The 24,632-nt window shown below is 41.1% G+C and overlaps 1 protein-coding gene across 1 annotated transcript in view; it reads right to left on the bottom strand.

Annotated features, from left to right (window-relative positions):
* Positions 1-3,583: 3,583 nt before the first annotated feature.
* Positions 3,584-24,632, bottom strand: part of GCLC (glutamate-cysteine ligase catalytic subunit) — a gene marked incomplete in the record, with an annotated part of 1,017,552 nt that continues 996,503 nt past the window's right edge. The window contains 1 exon segment of the mRNA XM_044063752.1: positions 3,584-4,497. Coding sequence (XP_043919687.1) covers positions 4,295-4,497 — 203 coding nt within the window.

Here is a 24,632-nt window from a genome sequence, read left to right as displayed (position 1 = left end):
TTGTGTTTTGTCAAATAACAGGCATCTGAATTCTGTTAAATATTTTACCACTGATATAATGCCAGTGGGCTTAGTTAAATCATGCTGTTGGACATTTTCTCCACTTGCTATACCCATGGCTGCAGGGGGCCCCCATTAATCATCCTTGACTGTGTTTGGGGCCCCGCAAAAGTTGGTGCAGGTTGGGGAAAAATGAATAAGAAAAAAATTATTAATTTACTAATTATACTCTTTAACCTGAGCAGGGCTGTGGTACAACCCTGTTAGGATAAAGTTGATAATGAACATGAGCAAGGTAAGCACTAGAGAGATCAGCAGCCCAGAGTGACCAAGGTAAGCACTAGAGAGATCAGCAGTGCAGAGTGACCAAGGTAAGCACTAGAAAGATCAGCAGCCCAGAGTGACCAAGGTAAGCACTAGAGAGATCAGCAGCCCAGGGTGACCAAGGTAAGCACTAGAGAGATCAGCAGCCCAGGGTGACCAAGGTAAGCACTAGAGAGATCAGCAGCCCAGGGTGACCAAGGTAAGCACTAGAGAGATCAGCAGCCCAGAGTGACCAAGGTAAGCACTAGAGAGATCAGCAGTGCAGAGTGACCAAGGTAAGCACTAGAGAGATCAGCAGCCCAGAGTGACCAAGGTAAGCACTAGAGAGATCAGCAGCCCAGGGTGACCAAGGTAAGCACTAGAGAGATCAGCAGCCCAGGGTGACCAAGGTAAGCACTAGAGAGATCAGCAGCCCAGGGTGACCAAGGTAAGCACTAGAGAGATCAGCAGCCCAGGGTGACCAAGGTAAGCACTAGAGAGATCAGCAGCCCAGGGTGACCAAGGTAAGCACTAGAGAGATCAGCAGCCCAGGGTGACCAAGGTAAGCACTAGAGAGATCAGCAGCCCAGAGTGACCAAGGTAAGCACTAGAGAGATCAGCAGCCCAGAGTGACCAAGGTAAGCACTAGAGAGATCAGCAGCCCAGGGTGACTTATCTCAGAGCAAATTTGGGGTTTTAAGAAGAGCTGATACTTCTGTTAATCAGGGATGGTTTTCTGTTTCAGGGAGTTATATAAATACAAGCATAACACCAGATAGTATAACTCTCAATTCCTTTGCTTAAGAATTCAGTGCAATCCAAAAAATAATAGAATAAAGGCTCAGAATTAGAACTACATTTTAAATATTACTCTAACACACTTAAACAGTTAGTAGAATAATACATTTTGCATCAACGTGTATTTTTAAACCATAAGTATAAAACTCAGACATCTGGATTGATTGACTGTAATTCTGAACGATTTACCAGCAAATCAAACTTTTTTAAGAAGGAGAAAGCAAATGTATGAACAAAATCAGGGGAGGTCTGTGAAATCAGGGCCAGTGACAGGTATGCATTACTGCTCAATGAGGTAAATAAGTGACTTACTCCTGCTGCTGTTTGACAACTGCTGCACAGCAGTCACTGATCTGGTGTGGCAGTACCAGTGTTGCACAATGTATTGCTATTTGCTGAAATAACTACAAAACTAGGACTGCTATGGCTTATGCTTGTGTGTGTGCAAAAAATATCACTGATTTTTATATAAGCATGCACCCAATAATGCCAGGACACAGATATTATTCTTCTGGGTATCAGTAAAAAATGTACTTAACAAGTAATTATATTTCAAAAGTAAGACATAACATATATTACAGATAATTCAGACACTTAGATCTTCTTGGAGTCTGGTGGCCCCCACTCAACAGACTGCATAAATGGATACTGGGGCTTCCCTTAATCATCATTGACTCTGTGAGGACCCCCACAAAAGCTATTGCTGATTGAAGAAAAATGAGGACAAAAAATTTATCAATTTTCTGACTGAGCTGTTTAACCTGAACAATGTTGAGATATGACCCTTTTAGGATAAAGCTGATAGCCTCTGGTTTCAACCCCACCCATTCTAAAAACAGCCCCACTCAAATGTGTGTGTACAGAAAGCTGCTGGGGATCTGGGGATTGTGTGGTTATTACAACTTTAATTTTCATCACAGTCAAACCTTAGAGGTGTGCACATGAAGTCATTATAGCCTGTGTTTGAGCAGAGTACTGTGTGGTCATTGTTTATTTTCTCACAGACCTCAGAGGTGTAAAAAGAAGGTTACTATAGCTTGTGTAGGGGTGGTGTTCTGTCTAGAGAAACACATTAAAATAAATTACTGAAATAATCCTCACAATCACACATCAGGCACATACACATGGGGCTGACTGAGGGTTAGGGGAGAGGAAGCATGCTGTGTATACATATATCAGCAGTCACTTGAAATATACGGCTAAGGCAATTTAAATCTCTGCTTTCATCCTAGTCTAACACCAGAGGGATGTATAGGCAGTGACTGTCTTTTGTGGGGGAGTTAAGGAAGGAGGCAGTATCCCAGATAAGACCTATGTATTTCTACACTTGGCTTATTAGTTTATTGTGAGCTACTATTTTGTCAGCTTTGAACACAACTTATGTCTTTCTTGAAAGAAAAAATAAGACTGAAATTCTTTTATTTTTCATGACTTTTGTTTAGTCCACCATTGGAGTAAAATGCTGAGAAAATGCTCTAAAATGCATCCCAGGGCACATATATAACCTCTATGGCTTTGGAGGTACCAGCTTAATTGAGTTATTTCCTAAATGGTTATTACTGTGCTGCCTTGGTCAGGAAAGGAGTGCTGAAAGAATGCAAAGAAAACTAAAGTTGAACAGCAACAGCAAATTTCTTTCCTTAATAATAACTTGTATTCAAGCCATTATTGGATGAAAAGGTTGTGTAAAAAGAAAAAAAACCCTTTAAAATGCAATTCAGAGCATATAGAAAGTTATGGCTTCTTGAAAAAGCTGAGAATAAGGCAAAATGTGAGAAAAGGAAGAAAAAAGTAATGTGCCTGGCATGGGGAGCCTAAAAGAGTGGTGGATCAGAGGAGAGGACTGGAGGGTGTGTGTGGTGGTGGTGGGGGGGGGGGGTGCTGTACATATAGTAGTTGTAATGCATCATTGTTGCAACTAAATGCCAGTAACCCAATGCCAAAAAGTGCATTGTCATTCCTTTTGGGAAAAATTCTGTGCCCATGAACTACCACATGGGCTAGGCTTATATATGCTCCAGGGCCATTAGACTAGTACACACCTATGAACCTATGAACTGTAAGTGTCCCTTTGTTAGACAGGTCAACAAAGCGTGGTATATAGGCCTGTTGCAATGTAACAGCTGGTAGCTAAGGTCTGTCTGTGTGTACTACTCCTAAAAGTTTGCAGCACAAACTAACTATACTGGAAGTGCCTAGGGGCCCCCCAACTTGACGTTTGCTGGGGGCCCCCAAAATGCTAACACCAGCCCTGATGAGATGCCTGCAGGTGTCCTGCCTTACACCTCAGGCATTGTTCTGTCAGTTTACTAAATGAGTAGAAACACAATACTATTTGATGAGATGCCTCTAGCTGTGATTCATGATGAATGGATTCTTTGTGAATCATGCCCAGTATTATTAAATTAGATTTTGTTACAAGAAAACCCTAATGAAGTGCATGGTCTCTGAAAACAATGAACAGGCAAAGCATACAAACACATTTTCAAGTTTTTTACCTTTTATTCTAATACAGTCATTCCATACACTGCAAACACTGCATCAATTTTTGACATGGCCAAAAACTGCAATGTACATTTTAGAAACTGCAGGCTTTTAAACAAGGCTAAATTGCAGTGTTATTATCATTAGCACTGTAGTTTATTCAGTGTTACTGCTATGTCACTACAGTGTTTAAATACTTGTACAATTAGTTCCAGGTACAGTTTAGAAATTGTAAAAATAATGTCTTGTAGCACTATGTTAAATGGAATCCACAACTGACAGGCATTAATTACAAGAAAAGTACAGTGCATTAATTACCAAAAGCACTTGAGAAATCAAGTACTGTATACAGTAAACGTTTCAGGAATAAGCGACTTTACCAAAAGAACAAGGACTTCCTCACTACTCAATGGTAAACATTCCTTAATATCTGAATATAAAATTATGTACACATATTGTCACATTTTAGATACATTGTTATTAAAAATACACTGTTAATCATAAAAATATTAGCTTATATACACATAGAAATATTATTTAACAATAAAAGAAATTAAAACAAATGAGCATATTCAGAGTTCTGGAACTAACTTAATATTATTTATTTATTTTAATAACATGCAAAGGCTTGAGACATCTACAGCAAACAGCGACATACTATTAACATTTGACGTATTTGTTAAGAGGTAGCCTGACTGCTAGTCATGCCTTATTCCTGTGGACGTTTTGCTGATGTTTTTGATGTAACTGGTTCGCCAATCAGCTCCGGGCATTTACAGAAACCCTTTGATATTTGATCACATTTTGTAAGAAGGTCATAATTAATTTTTTCAGTGATTACACTGTCCTGCTTGTAGTCAGGATGCTGTGCAACATATTCTCTCATCCAACGTGCCATAGTCATCAATTCTCCTACATATTAAAAAAAAAAAAAAAAAGGTTTTACTTCATAAAAAGCACATCTGGAAACATCAGGTTATTAGCAAGTCTAGTTTGACTAAGATGAGTCTGATGCAACACAGCATCAATTTTTTTCTATTAAAAAGTCATGATACAGTAAGTATACTGTACAAACAGGTAACATTTTTGACTGCGTATATTCCTGGCTTAGCTCAGTACTCTGGTATCCAATATGTTATGAAAACTGAATTTACCTCCTTAATAAGAAAAATGAAGTGGGCAGATGGCTGGCTTGCAGTGTGAGACAGGCAGCAGGTTTACTAAATACACATCCAAAGGCAGTACACAAATGAGACAGGGTAGTCTAAATGTGAAGGAAAGAAAAACTAGGCACCTATCTGTTCGCATAATTGGCATCTCTGTCAACTGATGTAGTGGCCTTTAAAGTGCTTCCTATGTTCTCCTCTCTTCAAGCTCAAAGGTCAGTGTACTGAACAGTCAAAGCAGGAGATACCCAAACAGAATCTTACAGTGATTTAAGTGGTTATGTGACTACTTATTTCAAATGAGTTCACTAGAAATCACTTTGCTGACAATACTTCACTGACTCAATCTCTGACACTCAGAGTCATTGTACAATACTAGGATATTGTCTCTGGAGAGGTATTTCAAGCCTAGCCGAGTTACCCACCTGATGCCCAACTATGTTGTCCCATAAGTGATATACTACGCTTACCATATTTTTATTACATATTTATCAGAATGTTTGGGTTGCCCTTACAGTATAATCAGAACCCTACTGTGGGTAGAGGATTTTAAGCAGTGCCCCTGTCCATTTGGATGGTAAGGCAGTCCTGGGGTAAACTTCTCGTTTCCTATTCATTGGTCTAAATTACATCTGAAGAGTGCCAAGGATGGGCTTTGTTTTACTTGTTTACTTGGATGAAAGTCTGGTATCCTCTGGGATATGTGCTTATCCCTTCAAATTGTTCTACTTGTGTTGCAGAAGAGGTTTTTGATCCTTGGACCATGTGTTCCTAGTACTGTTTGACTTGTAGCTGTATGGTAGAACCATTAGGACTGAGTTGGAGGAAGCCTTATAAACCAAGCATAAGTCACCTCTTAGTAGTCTGTACAAGAGTGACTATATCAACAGGGCTTTGAGACGGTCCATGTATGTCATGTGCCCTGGGCCCAGTACTCTCTTTGTAAGAAATCTCTGTGTTTGTGCCAGCTGCTGCAAACGTCCGGACAGATACATACCAAAGCAGGCACTGTACTCAATGATGGACCTAATAAGGGTTGAGAAAGTGGGACAATGACCTCTCGGGACCTAGATGCTATCCCATTATTTATAAATGCAGAGAATAGAAGGACTTCCTTACAACAGCAGACACATATTGGTCTAATGCTAGGTCACTGCCTATGTACTTTCCCAAATCCTTAACTACTGGGTCTACTCTTAGGAGTTTACTGTCAATGTGATAGTTCCCAGCGACATTCGTTTTTACAAAAAACACAATAATGCACTTTTTGGCATTTAGCTTTTGTCCATGACTCTGACACCAGTTCTTGGGTTGGGGAAAAAAAAAACCCTGGAGGATCAGGGAGTCTTCGGAAGATTCGGTGACTGCTCTCAGCTTGCAATCATCCACAAACTTGGTCAACCAAAGGCCCTTTATTTTTGTTTGTACTTCTAAGAAACAGATGCAAAACAGAAGTAGCCCCAGCAAAGAAGCCTGTGGGACCCCACTAGTGACAGGTCATTTTGTGGGGGTTGCTTCTCCTATCTTAACTTCCTGTGTCCCATCAGTGAGCCAGTTTGCTTCCCAGTAGGTAATGCATGGATTTATTCCTCATTTAGCAGATATTCAACAATACCGAAATGGGGTACTGTATAAAAAGCCTTGACCATGCAAGGTTGGAAGTGTGTACCGTCTTCCCTTTATCCACAGCCTTACAGACTTTTCCAAAAAAGTTCACTAAATTGAGCAGGCATGACTTGCCTTTGACGAAAGCAAACTGGATAGGTCCCAGTGTATGGAGTTTTCTTATGTTGTTATTAATTCCATGATACGTCTTTTCACACCTTTACATATGAGGCTGGTCAGACGTACGACATGGTAATGACCCTCACTTATGCAAGGGTATGACTGCTGCAGTCCTTCATTGGCACAAAGTCCATTTTGATGCTGAGGTTGAACACTGTTTTTAGGAGCACAGAAATATTGTGCTTCAAGCTATTCAGGATGCATCCTGGGATGTTGTCAGGGGCCCACAGATGCTGTATTTTTAGCTTTCCAGAGTGCTTCTAGGATTAGGTTGTGTTATGCCTTGGATTTCTGATATTTCTTGTGAAATTACTGGATATGAGAAGGGTTGAAGTTTGATCTGAATTTATTAGCCAGTAAGTCTATGTCTTCAGCTTCAGTATAGGTGGTGCTGTTTACCATCAGCTCAACACACTGCTGTGTATTGTCTTTGAGACTGCATATGAAGCTGAAGAAGACCTTGTGGTCGTCTTGGCATGGGTGGCTATTTGTTTCTCAAATTTGAAGTGTTTGTGTGGCCTGCTTGCTTGGAATATCACTCATGTCTGGATGTATTTTTCCCCTGCCACCCACCCAGTTCTCATTGTGTTCTTAAATCTGGTGGCTTCTGAGTTGCCCACCCCTACTGTAAATCTCATTTTGGATCCTCCTCCCAGTCCCATCCCATCACCTCATTCTACTGAGCACAGAGGGAGAGATCATTTGGGAAGGCCCACCCCCTTATCTTCTCAACCTTGAACTATCTTGTTTTCTCCCTCCCTAGTTAACCTAAAAAAATGCACTTTATACATCTGCTTTTACTGTATTTGTCTTTCTTCCTACTTTATTTTGCTTTTGCTGCTTGTTCTTAAAAGTATTCAACGGTATTTATTCTGCTGGATTTATTACTGTTTGTTAGTAGCCTGTAACTGTTATTCTAACCATTTTGGTTTAAACACTTGGGCTTCAGGCCAGTTGTTTTATATAAGGAAGGTTTGTGGACTACACTCTGTGGCAGGAGAGGTAGCTTACATCCTTCTAAGCTGGAAATTCCTGGTTGACTGTTTAGTGTGTCTGTTATTCTACAAGTGTCTACAAGCATCTTACTTCTGGTTTAGGCACTTGGGCTCAGGTCATTTATTTTGCATTAAAAAGGTTTGTGGTCTTCACTCTTGTGGGAGCACAGGGTAGATTCTGCCCTTCTGAGCTGGGTTTGCTGGTTGAAGGCTTATTGTGACTGCTTATTTGAATTGTTTCTTTCTGAAATTGGTGCGCCTTATTTGCTATAGCATAGACTAGATTCAGACCTGCTGAATTAATTCTGCTTGTACAACTTGAGCACTAATCCAGGCAATCTCTTTTGGAGAGGGTTACCCTGCACCCTAGTGGCAGGAGTGTGCAGTTAGAACTCATCTGATTGATGGCTGCTGGAACAGGTCTCAGCTTTGAGCTTTTTATTTGTTAATCAGTTAATGTGTTTAAATCAGTTTCCTCTTGTTTTCTACTGTTATAAGTGTGTACCTGTTCTCCTGTGTTAAATCTACCTAAACAGAGTTTAAATATCTTTAGCCTAGTCTGATTACAGGTTTTGCTGTACCAGATAATTGTGTGACTCCTGTGTTTCCTGCTATGCCATCTTGTGTTGACTGGGGTCTGCCTGCACTTAGTGGGAGTAAGTGAACTGGTCTGGCATAGGGTGTTGAGTTAACAGCTCAGGGTCAAGGGTTGATTGGTCAGTTCCAGTGTTTCTATATTACTTTTTGTAGTATTGTGCGGGTTTGTGCCTGTTTCGTGTCGCACACACCGCTGTGCTGTTTTAACACTTTGCTAGGTACCTCAGCTGCATTTCTGCCCTTACCAGCACTCCTGTGTTAAGTGAGGCCCTCGCTTGCAGCTACCTCTCTTCCACAGATTCTGACAACTAAGGACAGACAATTTACTATGGTTTCTCCTGCTAGTCTGGTTGATATGGGTGTCCTTAGACAATGTAGCAACTGCCTTATGTACACGGACAACCGTCTACTACTACCACCTACGAACACAAAAAGTGACAGATGCAATGACATTAAGAACCTAGAATCCTTGCTGTCTCAGTCACAAGCCAGTACATCTGGTACTGAGAAGGTTGTCTGCACAAACACTAAGAACACCACACCAATACCACCACCCACACACCTGTACAACACACTCTCACATATGTGGAGGTTCTCAACAAAAACATACCTAAACAAAAAAAAGAGAACTCCGAAGCAAAAACACACACGCACATCACAACCCACAGCACCAAACATCACACATGGTACATGCCTGTGTGTCACAGCCTCTAAGGCCCAGCCACAAACCCAACATACTAGTCATCAGAAACTCTATTGTGAGAGCACAGATGTGCCCCTCACCAGGCTAGACAAGGAGAAAGTCATGGCAAGTTGCTTGTCAGGTGCTAGAATCTGCCATATCATGCACGCACTCACGCCTCCTAACAGCAGGTATTGTTATGACTCTGTCATAGTTCATGTTGGTGTGAATGACTTGAGACGTACCTCTCTGGACTATATGGAGAGAGAGACATGACTGAGCTTGCAGAATATGTGTCCCAGGCAGATATGTCTCTAGCCTTAAGCAGCATTCTACCACCACCCAGAATGATGCCTCAATACAAACAGAAAATTATTGACTAACAATTGGCTTAGTTTCTGGTGTTATTCCAAGGGGATTCAGTACCTGACAGCCTGGGAGGACATGATTAACAGAACACAATGCTTTGCCAGAGATGGACTTCAACTGTTATCCTCCTTGGTAAGGTCAGACCATAAAGTCATCACTTTCAAAGTCATCATCTCCTCTGACCCCCTTTTCCCTTGTCAGAGTCAAACAAAAAAAAGTTTCCCAAAGCTGACTACAATCTCCTGAAAGCAGGTTTAAGAAGCTTCACAGTCACCATTACTTCAGGTGGAACTAGAACTAATGTCCAAACCTGCACCGAAAAACTATATGAGCATCTACAAAGCTGTATGGACTCAGCAATATCCAACAGGACCAAATCATCTTCCTCGAGGAAGAGTAAACTTGTCTGGTGGACAGCAGCAATAAACTCTATAATAAAAGGAAAACATTGCTGTCTAGGACCAAGAAGGAATAGGTGTCAAGTTGGAAGCAATCTCTCCTTTGTCTGAACAAGCAAATAAGGTCACTGGTGAAATACTCTAAGGCTTAGAGTGTAAATTGACCACATCCGCTAAGGACAATCACAAGGGCTTCTTCACATATGTCCACAGTCTCAAAGGTAACACCCAAATCTGCTCTGAACTGGTGGTCAATAAGACCACATACACAAACACCGTAGATATAGCCAACCTTGTGGCAGACAGGTTCAGTGAAAACTTCACCCCCTTGTCCCCTCCCCCATCAGTAAACCAGGACATCCCCAGCACCTGCCCCCCTCGCCTCATCACCAGAGAGCAGGTCATGCCCTCTCAAAGGTAAAAAACAAAGTCTCCATGGAAACTGACAACATCCCTGGCTGTATCCTACATGAACTCTCATCTCTATTCGGCACCTTATTCAACCAAAGGCTGAGCACCACCTTCATCCCAGCCAAATGGAGGACAGCCATTATCATCCCTCTACACAAAGGTGGAGTATCCACTGACCCAGGCAATTCTAAGTCCATCAGCCTAACTAGCCTGATCTGCAAAGCCATGGAATGCATTATCATGGACCTTATAAACAAGGACATTGACAATCTCCAAACGTGTGACCCCACACAGTTTGATTTTGTCAAAGGGAGATCATGCCTGTTAAACTTGGTCAACTTCTTCGAAACTCACCAAAGCCATGGACGAAGGGAAGATGGTGCATACCGCTTACACTGACATAGCCAAAGCCTAATTCCTCACTCAGGCATAATAGATAAACTCTCCCATCTACGCATCAACACGCATGCTATGAGATAGGTAGCTAACTGGCTCACTGATGGAACCCAATCAAAACAGGGGAAACCACCTCTAGTAATAGACCCGCAATGAGCAGTGTACTCCAAGGATCAGTCTTGGGGTCTTCACTGTTTAGGATATACTTTTCTGAGGTGCAAGCCAAAACCAGTTGTCTGTGGCAGACCAAGTCTGCAGATGACTGCAAGCTAGGCAGTGTCTTAAATTCCTCCAGTGAAGTGAACATCCTCCAAGAGGGCATTACCCAAACTAATGATTGGTGCCAGAAGCATGGCCTCAAATTGAATGCCAAGAAATGCATCATAATCCCCTTTGGGGAAAATGGCATCCCCACTAATTATCACATTAATAACAACGTACTAAGTACACAATCAGTTGTGATGGACTTCGGCACCCAGGTTGATAGCAACCTGACTTTTGACCCCCACATTGCTGATGAAGTCATGACAACAGTGTTACCGGTGTGAAAACTTTTAACCTCCAGTGATATTAAATGCATCTCTCACATATTACATTATGCTTTTTAAGTATTATGTAATCACAGACAGCCATGAAGCAATTCTACATTGTCTCAAGTCCGACCACATACATCTCTGGAGAGTGCTTATCCATGGTAACTATTTGTTGGATTTGAGGGTACTGGTTAACAAAGATAAAGTAAACAAATAAAAAACTGCTGAGTTTGGGATACCAAAAGAGGAAAACCCAAAAATTACCCAGTGAAAGTTTTTTTTTTAAAGTTATTTTTTCTTTCCCAGCACTAATCCTTTTTAGAAGATTTTTTCTATCTTCATTCTTAGAATCTAGTTGACACTTTACTTTTATTAACTCACCAATGTCCACTCAACGTCCCTCCAAGCCTTAAAGAGGGTAATGTAGCTAAGCTTATTTTACTTATGCTATTATTGTTTGATGAAGATCCACTGACACGTTCCTAACAACAGTAACACTCTAATACATCATGAAGAAACCTGTAACCTAGAATAGCCATACACATGTCAGAGCAGCCACACAAAAGGCAAACTCAGCAAGAATTAGTTGTAACTCAATCACTCATGTCCCAAACTATCTGCACTGGAAAGCAATATCCTCAAATGCATCTCATCCCTATAATCACATAACTAGCCTAACACAGAAACCTCAATTTCATTCCCCATAATCACATAACTAACCTACCACTCATCCCTATGATCACAATTAGCTTAAGAGAGAAACCACCATCTCACCCCCATCATTACACAGCTAGCCTAACTTAAAAACCTCCATCTCATCTGTACCATCAAAGGATCATCATAGGAGGTTACTAGGCTATTGGCCCTTCGCCTAGTCAAGAGTTTAGCTCATGTTTAGACAGTCAGCACCCAGAACCCCTGTCCAGCAGGACACAGGTGGAATCCCAGGAGTGTATTTTCTGTTTCCCATCCAGTGATCCAGGTTGCGCTTAAAAAGGGATAATGAGTACTCTGCTTGAGAGAGGATGTCTATTCCAAAGATGGGGGGGGGTCTCTGAGACACAAATCACAAAACTATCCCAACAAAGAAACCTCCGTCATCACATAACTAGCCTAACACAGAAACCTCTTCAAAGTTCTTCTTCAAAATCTTCGTGTTCTACTCTTTGCTTACTGACTATACCCAACCACACTCTTCCTGGTCAGTTTAAAGATAAAAAAGTTGTAATATAGTTCCTGATCCCTTCCTTTAGTTTGTCACTCTTTCATCAATGTGGTGAGGTCTATTATTAGACTATATAATCCCATTTTCCATATAGCCTTCCAGTTTAAGTTACCTGACACCCATTTCCCACACCGCACTCGCATCCAACCATTATACTCCACAGACCTGCCCTCATTCCAATAGTTTGTTCTTGGCAGATGTAGTACCTCAGAGAATGCTGCTGTGCTACTTACCTTTCTGCAAGGGAACCTGGAATGTGTTCCATTAATGCCAGTATGAAAAAAAACATATGTCTTTTCAATTCACTGCTAAACATTTCAAGTTATTTTTCAAAGGAATTTGAGTAATATAACTGACAGTTTAGAGAACAACTCCCCGTTGCATTTATGTGCACAAATATGTGAATTATGAAATGAATCCAATGATAAACTCACCAAAATGTATATTATTTTACATGAAGCATCTATCTATAGACAAACACACACATGCTTGCATACACAAAGACAAACATATACACACATACATAAACACTCACACATAGATATGTACATAAAGAAATATATACTGCAATACTACAAAAATGCAAATTCTGCACTGAAACCAAATACAAATACACCAAAATTAGTACACTATATACGTTTTATGTCTACTCAAACTAAAATACTACAACACAATCCCCACACCCAACAAGAATGTTTTGCTCCCACACTCTCTAATTTATATATACTAATTCCATGCTCACACAACTGTCAACAAAGTACAGACAGTATAACTCAACCAATCAAACATTTATGCAGACAATCTGCATGCAATAAATGCAGCCAATGACCAAACTAAATGTAGCTATATACATGTTTGTATCATGAAATATCAAATGCTTCAAAGACCAAATGAAAGAAAAGTACAGTTGTGTATACTTACCATAAATGTAGATGTTTGAGTGTATTCACTGTTGCAGTCATTACATCTGGGTTATCTGCTTGCAGGTAGCCCTCAGTCAGCCTGATTAACAAAGTCTTGGGTCCTGTATCGGTTGCTGTCCCTTCTTCCATGATGTCAGGTCGTCAGGGGTATAAAACATGCAGCCGACGCCATTACATCAGTTTTTCTTGCCCCAGATGTCAGGTGACCCCCTAATGGGAAGCAATTAAACATAAAAATACAAAGATATACCTCCAACAAAAAAGCAAATACATCAAAATGGCTTTTAAGCATAGTAAAGGAAAGTAGAGGTATAGTCAAAAGAAGTTGGGGGCTGGAGGGAGGGTAACCAGGACTGCAACAATGAATACACTCGAACATCTACATTTATGGTAAGTGTACACAATTGTACTATGTTCTTCGTGTTTCACTGCTGCAGTCATTACATTTGGCTAGATTCCCAAAGCTATGGTTGGGAGGAGGAAGTTAGATAGCATTAGGGCCAACTATAAGGTCCTGCAAGACTGCAGTGGCAAAGCCTGCTCTGGATTTAGAGAAAATTGGCAAATTACAATGCATGGTGAAAGTATATACAGAACTCCAGTTAGCAGCTTCTAGGATGTCCCTGGCAGGGACGCCTCTTAAAAAGGCTGTAGAGGTAGATGCAGCCCTGGTGGAGTGAGGTCTGATCCCCTGGGGGATAGGTTTTCCATGGTGCTTGTAGCATAAATTAATGCAATGGCTTACCCATTTAGAAATGGTTTGCTTTGAAATAGCCTTCCCCTCTGCTCCTGTATCAAATGCCACCAGCAGTTGTTCAGATTTCCTTTGAGGCTTAGTCCTGTCCAAGTAGAATCTAAGTTGTCTGTGCACATCTAAGGAATGCAGTATCCGTTCCCCTTTATTCTGTGGATTGGGAAAGAAGGTTGGCAAATGAATGGACTGATTAAGAGCCACACTGGATACCGCCTTGGGCATGAAGGATGGATTGGTTCTGAGGGACACCCTGTCCTCATGAAAAATGATGAAAGGCTCCCCTGCCAAAAGGGCCTGTAATTCAGATGCCCTTCTAGCTGAAGTGATTGCTAAAAGGAAAGCTGTTTTCCAACAAAGAAATTTTAAGTCTGCAGTAGCAGCTGGCTCGAAAGGAGGTAGAGTGAGTTTCTCCAAGACAAAGTTAAGGTCCCAGGCTAGGGTTGGAGCTCTCCTGGGTGGTCTCAAATTTTTTTCCCCTCTTGAGGAACTGCTTGAGCAGTGGATGAGAGAAGAGCAGAGGTTCTGTGTTATAACGAGCTTAAATGGCTGAGGCATGGATTTTAATAGAGAAAAAAGACAGGCCCTTGTGATGCATCTAAGTTAAGTATTGTAAAATCTGAGGTAAATTAGGCGCTGCTGTGCTCATCCCTTGAGATTAGTTCCAGGCACAGAATCTTTTCCATTTTTCAGCATAAGATTTTCTAGTACTAGGCCTCCTTGCCTCTAAAATGATATCCATCACAGGTTTGCTGAGGGATGGTAAAAGGAGAGATTAAGTAATTAGCCAGGCTGCAAGGTTCAGTGTTAGCAGCTGAGGGCGCAGAATCTGGTTCTCCTGAGACAGAAGGGAAGGAGTCTGAGGCAGGTGCCATGGAGACCACCGTGACACACTGCGCAGGAAGGGGTACCAGTTTTGGAGCGGCCAGTCTGGAGCAATCAAAATCATCCTTGGTTTGTCCGGTTTGATTTTTAGTAGTACTTTGGAGAGCAGAGGCAGGGGGGGGGGGGCATAGACTGATCCACTTTCCAGGCTTGTTTGCGGGGAGGCCTTGTGCAAAATTTGTCCAATTGGTAAGAGGCAAACAGGTCTATATCTGGACTTCCCCACTTGCTTGTCAACATGTTGAAAATCCTTGGTTCCATTTTCCACTCATGTGGGTCTATGAGGTTTCTGCTTAGTCCGTCTGCCAGTGTATTTAATTTTCCTGGCAGGAATTGAGCTTGTAGGTGCACTTGGTAGCTCAAGGCTGTGTTCCACAATGCCATGGCTAGTCTGCAGAGCGGGTAAGAATGTGTACCCCCCTGCTTGTTTATGTACCACATAACAGGGGTGTTGTCCGTTTTTACCATTAGTTGTCCTGGAAGAATGTGGTCCTTGAAGGCTGTCAAAGCATTCTGTACAGCTAACATTTCTTTCTGATTGATATGCAGGTGCATTTGACTTGGGTTCCATTTTCCTGAATGCACTTCCCTGCCAGGTGAGCCCCCCATGCATAGTCTGATGCGTCTGTTAGGGTTTGTGTGGCAGGGGGTGGTGTGAAAGGTAGTCCCTTGTTTTGGTGGCAGGCCTCTGCCCATCAAAGGAACTCTAGGCATAGGCAAGGTATGACAGAAATCATTGTTTCTAGGTCTTGAGAATGTTGACACCATAGGCTTTTTAGATGCCACTGTAGTTTCCTCATATGCAGTCTTGCATGTGGAATTAGAAGAATGCAGGAGGCCATGAACCCCAACACTTGCAGTATTTGTCTTGCAGATAGCAGGGTTTTTGTGGCCACTTGGTTGAAGTAGGTTGTCAAATGAATTTGTTTCTCTGGCGTGAGGTAAGCCATCTGGGAAGTTGTATTCACGCTTGCTCCCAAGAATATAATTTGTTGACAGGGTACCAGGTGTGATTTCTTTTCATTTATGGTGTACCCCAGACAAGTTAGAACCATTTGTACAAAGGACAGATGATTCAAAAGTATGTCCTGGCTTTCTGCCTGAATTAGACAATCGTCCAGGTATGGGTATATTTGAATATTTCTTTGCCTGCAAAATGCAATAACTGGAGCTAGGCACTTTGTGAATACCCTGGGTGCAGTAGATAAACCAAAGGGCAGTACAGAGAACCGATAGTGTGTGTAGCCTGTTTTAAAGCCTAGGTATCTCCTGCAAGATTCCCTGATTTGGATGTGCAGGTATGCTTCTTTTAAATCTAGTGTTGCCAACCAGGCATTTTGCCTAGCATAGGAAGTAATTGGTGAAGAGTCAGCATCCTGAATTTTGGAATCTCCAAAAAGGTGTTTAGAGTAGACAGATCCAGGATAGGACGCCATGAATTGTCTTTTCTGGGTAGCAGGAAAAGTCTCTAGTAGAAACCTTGTACCTTTTCCTCTTCTGGTATCAGTTGAATAGCCCCCATGCTTAGAGAAAGTACTTGTTTTTGGGCCTCTGCCCACTGATTTGGTGGTAGGTCCGGCCACCTGCTTGGTGTTGGCAACATGTGAAAGTGAAATCTGTATCCCTGGGACACTATTTAAAACCCATTTGTTCTGGGTAATGAGTTCCCAATTCTTTGCATGAAGAGCAGTCTTTCCCCCCAAAGTTGATAAGTGTTTGGACATTTTAAAAGGAAGTCATTGAGACAGTTTACTATGGGGGGTGGGGGGAGTCTTATTATTCCCAGATGTGGAATTGGAGACCCCCCCCCCACTGCTTAGTTCTGTGTGTCCCCTGGGACTGAAACCTGGGGTTTTTGCTGCGTCTGGGTTTGGCTTGAGAAGACCTGGAACGGGCTGGAAAGGACCAGTTTGCATAGATTTAGCTTTATCTTCCATCTTTTTAAGAACTTCCTCAGCCTTGTTGCCAAACAGGCGGTCATGATTTAAAGGAGCATCCAACAATTTAGCTTTAACATGATCAGGCAAAGATTGCTCCTTAAGCCAAGCATGCCTTCGGAGCACAGACCCAGTAACAGCAGCCCTGCAAGAGGCCTCTAATGAATCAAAACCACATTGCAAAGTATGTTTTCCAACTTGTTCAGCAGAATGCATTAAATCCTGTAATTCTTTATTTTCCACACAGTCAGGAATCAACATCATTTTCTGTTTAAGCAGTCCAATAACATATTGCTGATACTTTAACATATGAAACTGGCAGTTTAAAGCCCTAATGGCCAAGGTTGCAGAAGTGTAAACCTTCTTACCCCATCTATCCGGCGCCCTGGAGTCTCTATCAGAAGGGGTAGGATTTGTAGTAGTAGAAGCCTTAATGCCCTTGGGTCCCTGTGAAATAGTCTCTGGATCTGCAATGGGATTTTTAAAAAGAAACTTGTGGGACTCAAGGACCCTGTAAGTATCTGTCAGGTTTTCTGGGAGCAGGATGCAGGGAATCAGGGGCCAAACTAGATTCTGAAAAAGCATCAACAATGTCTAGTACAGGAGGAATAGCTAAAGGCCTATGCTGAGGTAGAAGAAGGAAATCCCTAAGCCTCTTTTTAGAATCAGAAAAATCCTGGCTTTCCCAGTGGAAATGCTCCCTTAGAGTATGTAAGGCTTCCCCAAAAGAAAAAATCCTCAGGAGGGGAAGCAGAGGGAATAGAGTCCTCTGTATCAGAATCTTCATACGTACATAAGGGCAAATCCAGACCATCAGAAGAATCAGAAACAGAATCCTGATCAGAAGATTCATAATCAACTTCAGTCCTAGACCACTTAGAAGGGGGGGGGGTGGCTATCCCTGATTAGAGTTATAAGATCTTCAGCCATTCTTACCATTTGTTTTTTAGGCATAGAGGCCTGAGCATGTGGCCTGGGCATAATATTTTTAGGCATGGATCGAGAATTAACCTAAGTAAAGAAGAAGGCGTCTGTTTAATATGCAAGTCCTTAGGCCTAAATACACCCTCGGAAGCCGGTGCCTGCACAGCGGCTCTGGACCCATCCAAGGTAGAGACATCCGCAGGTGCCATAGTTGAAGCACCTCACAGCATACCGGACTCCAAATGGGCATCAGTAGAGGCCTGCGAATCAGAAGTAGTGGGTATCAGGGGCTGCGAAAGCACTTCACTGAGTACCGGCGAATTGGCGACTGGCTTAGGAGAAGTGTCATCGGCAGTTCTGGACCTTGACGGCCTGTCTCTGTCTTTATCTTTGCATTTTTTTGGAATCCCGGTAGTCAGATGGCTAACAGACGACATTTCTGGATAATTAAACCGAGAACCGAAATATTTAGAGGCGAAAATGTACCGACGACGGATAGTGCTTTCATTAAATAAAGCACAAAACCGACAGCAATGTACGTCGTGGTCAGGGCCTAGGCAAGGAATACAGTACGAATGAAAATCTTTATGAGGTATTTGCTTTCCACAAGTAATGCAATTATTAACTTTTACTGACATCGGTAAGGAGCAAGAAAAGGTTTCCCCAACGGGGTACTTAGCTTTAATTGAAGACTTTGGTTCTGAAACTCGAAAACGAAAATTTCAGGAGTCAGCCAACCGGCACTTGCGAACTGCTTCTGCTTTGGGCACCGCACGGCAAGAAAGACTGAAGTAATGGCATTGGCTGCATGTTTTATACCCCTGACGTCATGGAAGAAGGGACAGCAACCAACGCAGGACCCAAGACTTTGTTAATCAGGCCGACTGAGGGCTACATGCAAGCAGATAACCCAAATGTAATGACTGCAACAGTGAAACACGAAGAACATCAGTGATCAGTTTAGAGTGAATCTAAAAAGACAGATTAAAAAAGTTTTATGCAGGAAGGGCAAGACTCCCTGTGTTCACCCTCCACCCTCGCATCTACTGCTAATTATATATACCAACTCTGAGAATGCACAGCAGCGAGGTAAGCGCAAATTCTCAAACCGTGCAGTAATTCAATCACGCACAGAAAGCAGCTGGCAGGCTGAAAAACAAATGAAAGAGAGTGTTCTCTCTCACAGACTGCAACAATATAGGGTTCCACGCATTTGATTTGGTCTAAATATAGTTTAGTCATATGGTTTAAGTAAATTTGGACTAAATATATTTGCTATAATTTTGGATTTTAAGTATTACATCGATGTTTCATAGAGTAATGTATTTTTTTTGGACCAGGTACATTTAGTTTTACGATGTTGGTGCAAGTGAATGGTGGGTTAGACTCACACAGCTATATGTATGCTGAAATGTGAGTGTTTCTTGGGAGAACTCACACCACGGGTTATGGGCGCTTGTTTTTCCCACTGTTGTATGACTTTGAGTTGGAATAAATAATTAACAGGGGGATGAGAGGGGTGCAGGGAGGCTTGCCCCCCTGAAAAAGCACATTTTCCCCCAATCAAACCTTTCGATTACCCACATTTTTGCCTCACATTTTTGGCCTGTTCCTCATAAAATTTGTGATATTTTGGCAAATCACCAAGGACTGAAGTCACTAAACACTGGCAGACATTTGAGTTTCAAAGTTCATATCCAGCAACTTTCTAAGTTTATGAGAACAATATTTACAATCTGCCCCTATTTTTGGACCTTATTCCCCCATTATTTTGGACTTTCTCTAGCCTTCTTGCAAAAAGAGTTTGAGAGGTGTGTTCACAATGTGTTTTTCAATGTTCCGAGTTTTAGATTAAATGATCTGAGATGTATCAATATAGATGCAATTAAAATATATATAAATAAATAAATACATACATACATACATACATATATATATATATATATATATATATATATATATATATATATATATGTGTGTGTGTGTGTGTATACACACACACACACACACACACACACACACACACACACACACATAAATACATGCATACAATGGATATAAAAAGTGTATACACCACTGTTGAAATGCCAGGTTATTGTGATATAAAAAAAAGAGACTACAATAAATAATTTCAAAACTTTTCTCACGTTTAATGTGACCTATAACCTGTACAATTCAACTGAAAAACAAATCTATTAGGGGGAAAAACATAAAAAATAAAAAATGTACAATAAGCTAGTTGCCTAAGTGTGCACACCCTTTAACACAGCATTCAGTCTTCTTGGGTAGGTGTTTATCAGCATGGGTTCCTATCAGTTAGTCGAAACTTCAGCAGTTCGAACAGCATATGTTCGAACTGTGAAGTTCGAAAACTGGTTATCGGGAAGCTGCGGAACACCAAATTATTTCCCAGGGAAAGAATTCGGTGGGCCGTTTCTGTGGCTTCGCTATTTTCAAGACTGTGGTGGAAAATTACGGGTCGGGTTCAGGTAAGTGTGCGATTGTGTGGATGTTAGGGTTAAGGCACGGGTTAGGTGAGTTAGGGTTAGATCGCGGGTGAGGTGGGTGTGCGATAGTGACAGACTTTAGGATTAGGGTGGGATAGGTGGGTTAGGGCACGGGTCAGGTGAGTGTGCGATAGTGACAGACCTTAGGTTAGGGTTTGGCTTAAGGTAAGTGGATAGATAGTAGTGTATGTACAGTTTAGTGTAGGATTTTAAGTGTATGTGTGTGGATTGCGGTTTTTCTGGTGTGCTTGTGTTGTGTGTGTGTTTCTTGGAACAGCGATTTTTTTTCCTGGGGGGGGGGATCGCTGTTCTAAGCCTTCAATGGTTTTGCACTTCGAGGTTAGAAGTTCAAACATATGGTGTTCGAACGTCTGCCGTTTCAAAGTGATACAGACCCTATCAGCATGGCACATCTTGACTTGGCAATATTTGCCCACTCTTCCTTGCAAAAGCACTCAAAATCTGTCAGATTGCGAGGGCATCTCTTGTGCACAGCCCTCTTCAGGTCACCCCACGGATTTCCTATTGGGTTTAGGTCTGGGCATTAGCTGGACCATTCCAAAACTTTAATTTTCTTATGTTGAAGTCATTCTTTTGTTGATTTGAATGTATGAAGGTTTTGGGCCAGAAGTGACTGGTATTTGGAACGGTTCATAATTCCCTCCACCTTGACTAAAGTCCCAGTTCCAGCTGAAGAAAAGCAACCCCAAAGCATGACACTGCCACCACCATGCTTCACCATGGGGATGGTGTTCTTCTGGTGATGTGAAATGTTGTTTTTGCACCAAACGTACCTTTTGGAATTGTGGCCAAAAAGTTCAGCCTTGGTCTCATCAGACCATAACACATTTTCCCATATGGTTTTGCGAGACTTGATGTATTATTTTGCAAATTTTAGCCCGGGGTGGATGTTTATCTGTGTAAGAAAAAGGCTTCCATCTAGCAACCCTACCCCATAACCCAGACATATGGAGAATACGTGAGATTGTTGTCACATGTAGTACACAACCAGTACTTGCCAGAAATTTCTGCAGCTCCTTCAGTGTTGCTGTACGTCTCTTGGCAGTCTCTCTGACCACTTTTCATCTTGTCAATTTTGGAGGGAAGTCCAGTTCTTTGGAACGTCACTGTTGCCCCATATTTTGTCTACTTTTTGATGACTGTCTTCATTGTGTTCCATGGTATATCCAATGCTGTGGAAATTTTTTTGTACCCTTCTCCTGACTGATACCTTTCAACAATGAGATCCCTTTGATGCTTTGTAAGCTCTCTGTGAACCATGGCTTTTGCTGTAGCAGGCAACTGAGTAAATGTCAGGAAAATCCTACTAGGACAGCTGAACTTTATTTGGGGTTAATCAGAGTCTCTTTAATTGATGGCAGATGTGTACCCAAGAAGACTATATGCTGTAATTAAATCAAAAGGTGCTTCAACAAAGTATTAGTTGAAGGGTGTGCACACTTATGCAACTAGCTTATTGTACATTTTTGATATTTTTCCCCCTAACAGATTTGATTTTCAATTTAATTGTACAGGTTATAGGTCACATTAAAGGTGGGAAAAGTTTTGAAATGATTTCTTGTGGTCTCATTGTTCTGGCATTTTAACAGGGGTGTGTACACTTTTGATATCCAGTGTGTGTGTGTGTGTGTGTGTGTGTGTGTATGTCATATATATATATATATATATATATATATATATATATATGCAGGCATGCATGCACACTTACCCTACGATATAATGCAAGTCAGTATTACTAAGCTCTTTGTAAAGGTAAGATTTAACTGCAGCACCTGAGAATATACTCCTCTGATCTTCAGGTTGTTGTTTTAAAGTGATGCCCTGTGCAAATTATGCAATGCCCTAAATGGTAACTGTTTGAAACACCAGGACTAGCTTTATCATGTCCAACAATATGGAGACTGAATGGCAACTGACTTGCACATGCTAAGTCTGAGATAGCCACTTCTCAGAGTATTCCCTTTTCTCTGAGATATGGCAGTATTGGATTTGATATATACAAGTTCTGGGGGTGTGGAGGGCTTGCCTCCACCCCACACATACATCAAAAGTAGAGTGATGTTCAATATTTTCTCTTTTCTTGCATTTTTGCTCTTTTTTCTTCTTGTATACTGGCATTTGGAGTTAGAACTGATGACATTTCCATAGGAAGTCATGTCTACACACAATGAATATGTGACAGACGACAATTCAGTGCTCAGAAACAGATGCACTAACAATATTTTTTTCCAAAGTCCACTTTCTGTTAGTATACAGTCATTACTGAAGACAACCCTGACTTAAGACATCACTCTGCAGACATAAAACTACTACCAGAATAAACCTAAAATCAAGAAACATGTTGTCACGTTCCATAAGAAAGTCTGTATTCCATACAATTATTTACGTTCTTTTTGCCACCATACCTGCAGACCATGAAGCTTCCCCCAAATGGATTTAAGTCCTTTCATTACTTCACAGTGTAGGGAATCTACACAACCACAGAGGTGAGAGCCATACTGTGGCGCCATCATTCAGGAAGCCAAGATAGTTACTTGCATCTTCTCACTGGCATCCAGGCAATACGTAATCTGTACTACTTTATAAACAATGTTGCATAACTACCCTACTGTGATTTCTGCATTCTAAATCTTGAGTTATGACTGCATAAATAGTCCAAGGATTAACCTGTAACAATTCTGGTAATACCACCTTTTACATTTAATACAGTTTTGAACTCATAACAGTAGCAATTATAAGGACTGGGCATTTAACTAAAATTCAGTACCAAGCGCATGAGTTAATGTACTTCAAATGCATTAACATTTCAACACATTTTTCTACTTTATTTCATTCAAAAATATTTTCAACTACAGGACAACAATCCTACTTTAATCCTCTCATTGCTTTCTCGTCCGTCTCCTCAGCTGTCCTTCAGTCAGGCCCTTAGTGTCCAGCCATATCAGGTCTAACTGTACACCTCTGCTCTGCTTCCACACCAGAATACTTAAACGTTTTCATCTAGAGCAAGTCATGATTCTGCATTTATCTGCAACAACTGCCTCATCTTTTTCTCTCTCTCTCTTTTACCAACCTATCGTATGCCCCAGCTGCATTTACTTTCATTATTTCAGTAGTAACCTTTACAGAGAACTCTCCAGACCTCAATTACTCCAGTAGCTACACCTTCAGAACTCTATCTAGCATCCATAACCTAGCAATCAGCCATCAACTTGTCACATACATGGTACTGTTACTACTTCTACGTTAAATGAAACAAAAAAGAGAGAAAGGTGATTACGTACGTTTATGAACTAGTACAAAGGTACCCCTATTTATGGGGGCACCAGAAGGTACAATACATGAGCATATGAGTGGAGAAAAAAGTCGCATCAAGCAGCAAAAGAAATGTGGAACAAACTTATGGAAAAAGTGGTCAGTAAACTTAGAGAATGCAGGATGTTTGAATGTTTGTAATGGATATGGATAGCAAACGGCAGCCAGTAAAAAATGTTACAGACTGGCAACTGCAGCTCTTATACGTCCTTAGTTTTCCCCGAACTTAATTTTACTGTTTCTTTAGTTTGTTTGAAAAGAGAGGCATGGTTTATGTTTTGTATAATATGCTTCAGCCAAATGGTTTGAATAACTAACTTATACAATATTTATTATATAAGTATTCTGTTAGAATGGTTACATAGTCTTGCATTTTCTGGTTTCCCATTTATATGAATCAATGAATGTCTTAAAATTTCCACTTTGAATGAGTAATTAATTAATGGTGTTTTCCTATTGCAGAATTTGAATAGGTTTGCAGTACTTTAGTTGCTTTATTTAAGTAAGGATTTTTGTATGTTTTTAGAAACTTGCGAAGGCAAATAGCCAAAGCGCTAGTTGTGTTTTTCAATGCATTAATAAAATGTGTTATTTTAATGAAGCTTCAGTTGCCCATGTATAGAATATAGTACTGGCTGAAATTAAAGTCTGTCAACTTTAGTACTGGCTGAAATTAAAGTCTGTCAACTTTAGTTTTGGTGGAAGTATGGATTTACTTGTTTGAAGTAAAAATGTTTTTAGTTCCATGTGCACTTTACACAGGTTAGGCATTTTTTTTTTTACTAGACAAGATAAAGCCATATGGGAAAAATTAATAAGGAAACAAAGAATTTTTTATGGGAGGATAAAAAATCTACAGCACAATAGGAGCGACTGGTGTTATAGCATGAGGGCAGGGAGAACCGTGTTTACCAGACCTTAAGAGCTATTATTTGGCAAAACTCAAACATGCAATGCAGAATGAGGTGTGTTACCTTAAGTGGAAAATTATGACATTATAGACTGAGGGAATATAAGTTATGATAAGGGAGGTGTGTAGAGATGAGAGGGTGAAGAATGGGAGAAGACTGATGGAAATAAATTACAGGATTTGGGGGGAGTGGCTGGGAAACTGGAGATGGAAGGGGAATTTAGCGGGCCGGAGCTTGCACATCAGTGGGAGCTAATCAGTTCATGCAGGTACATTAAGCCATTGTCTCTGAAGGTACAAAGATAGGATGGAAGTAA

Source organism: Protopterus annectens, chromosome 2.part2 (assembly GCF_019279795.1).
Source record: "Protopterus annectens isolate FY-2018-M chromosome 2.part2, PAN1.0, whole genome shotgun sequence".
Taxonomy (NCBI): domain Eukaryota; kingdom Metazoa; phylum Chordata; order Ceratodontiformes; family Protopteridae; genus Protopterus; species Protopterus annectens.
Note: the sequence above shows the minus strand (reverse complement) of the source record. Positions and strands in the feature narration are given on the sequence as shown.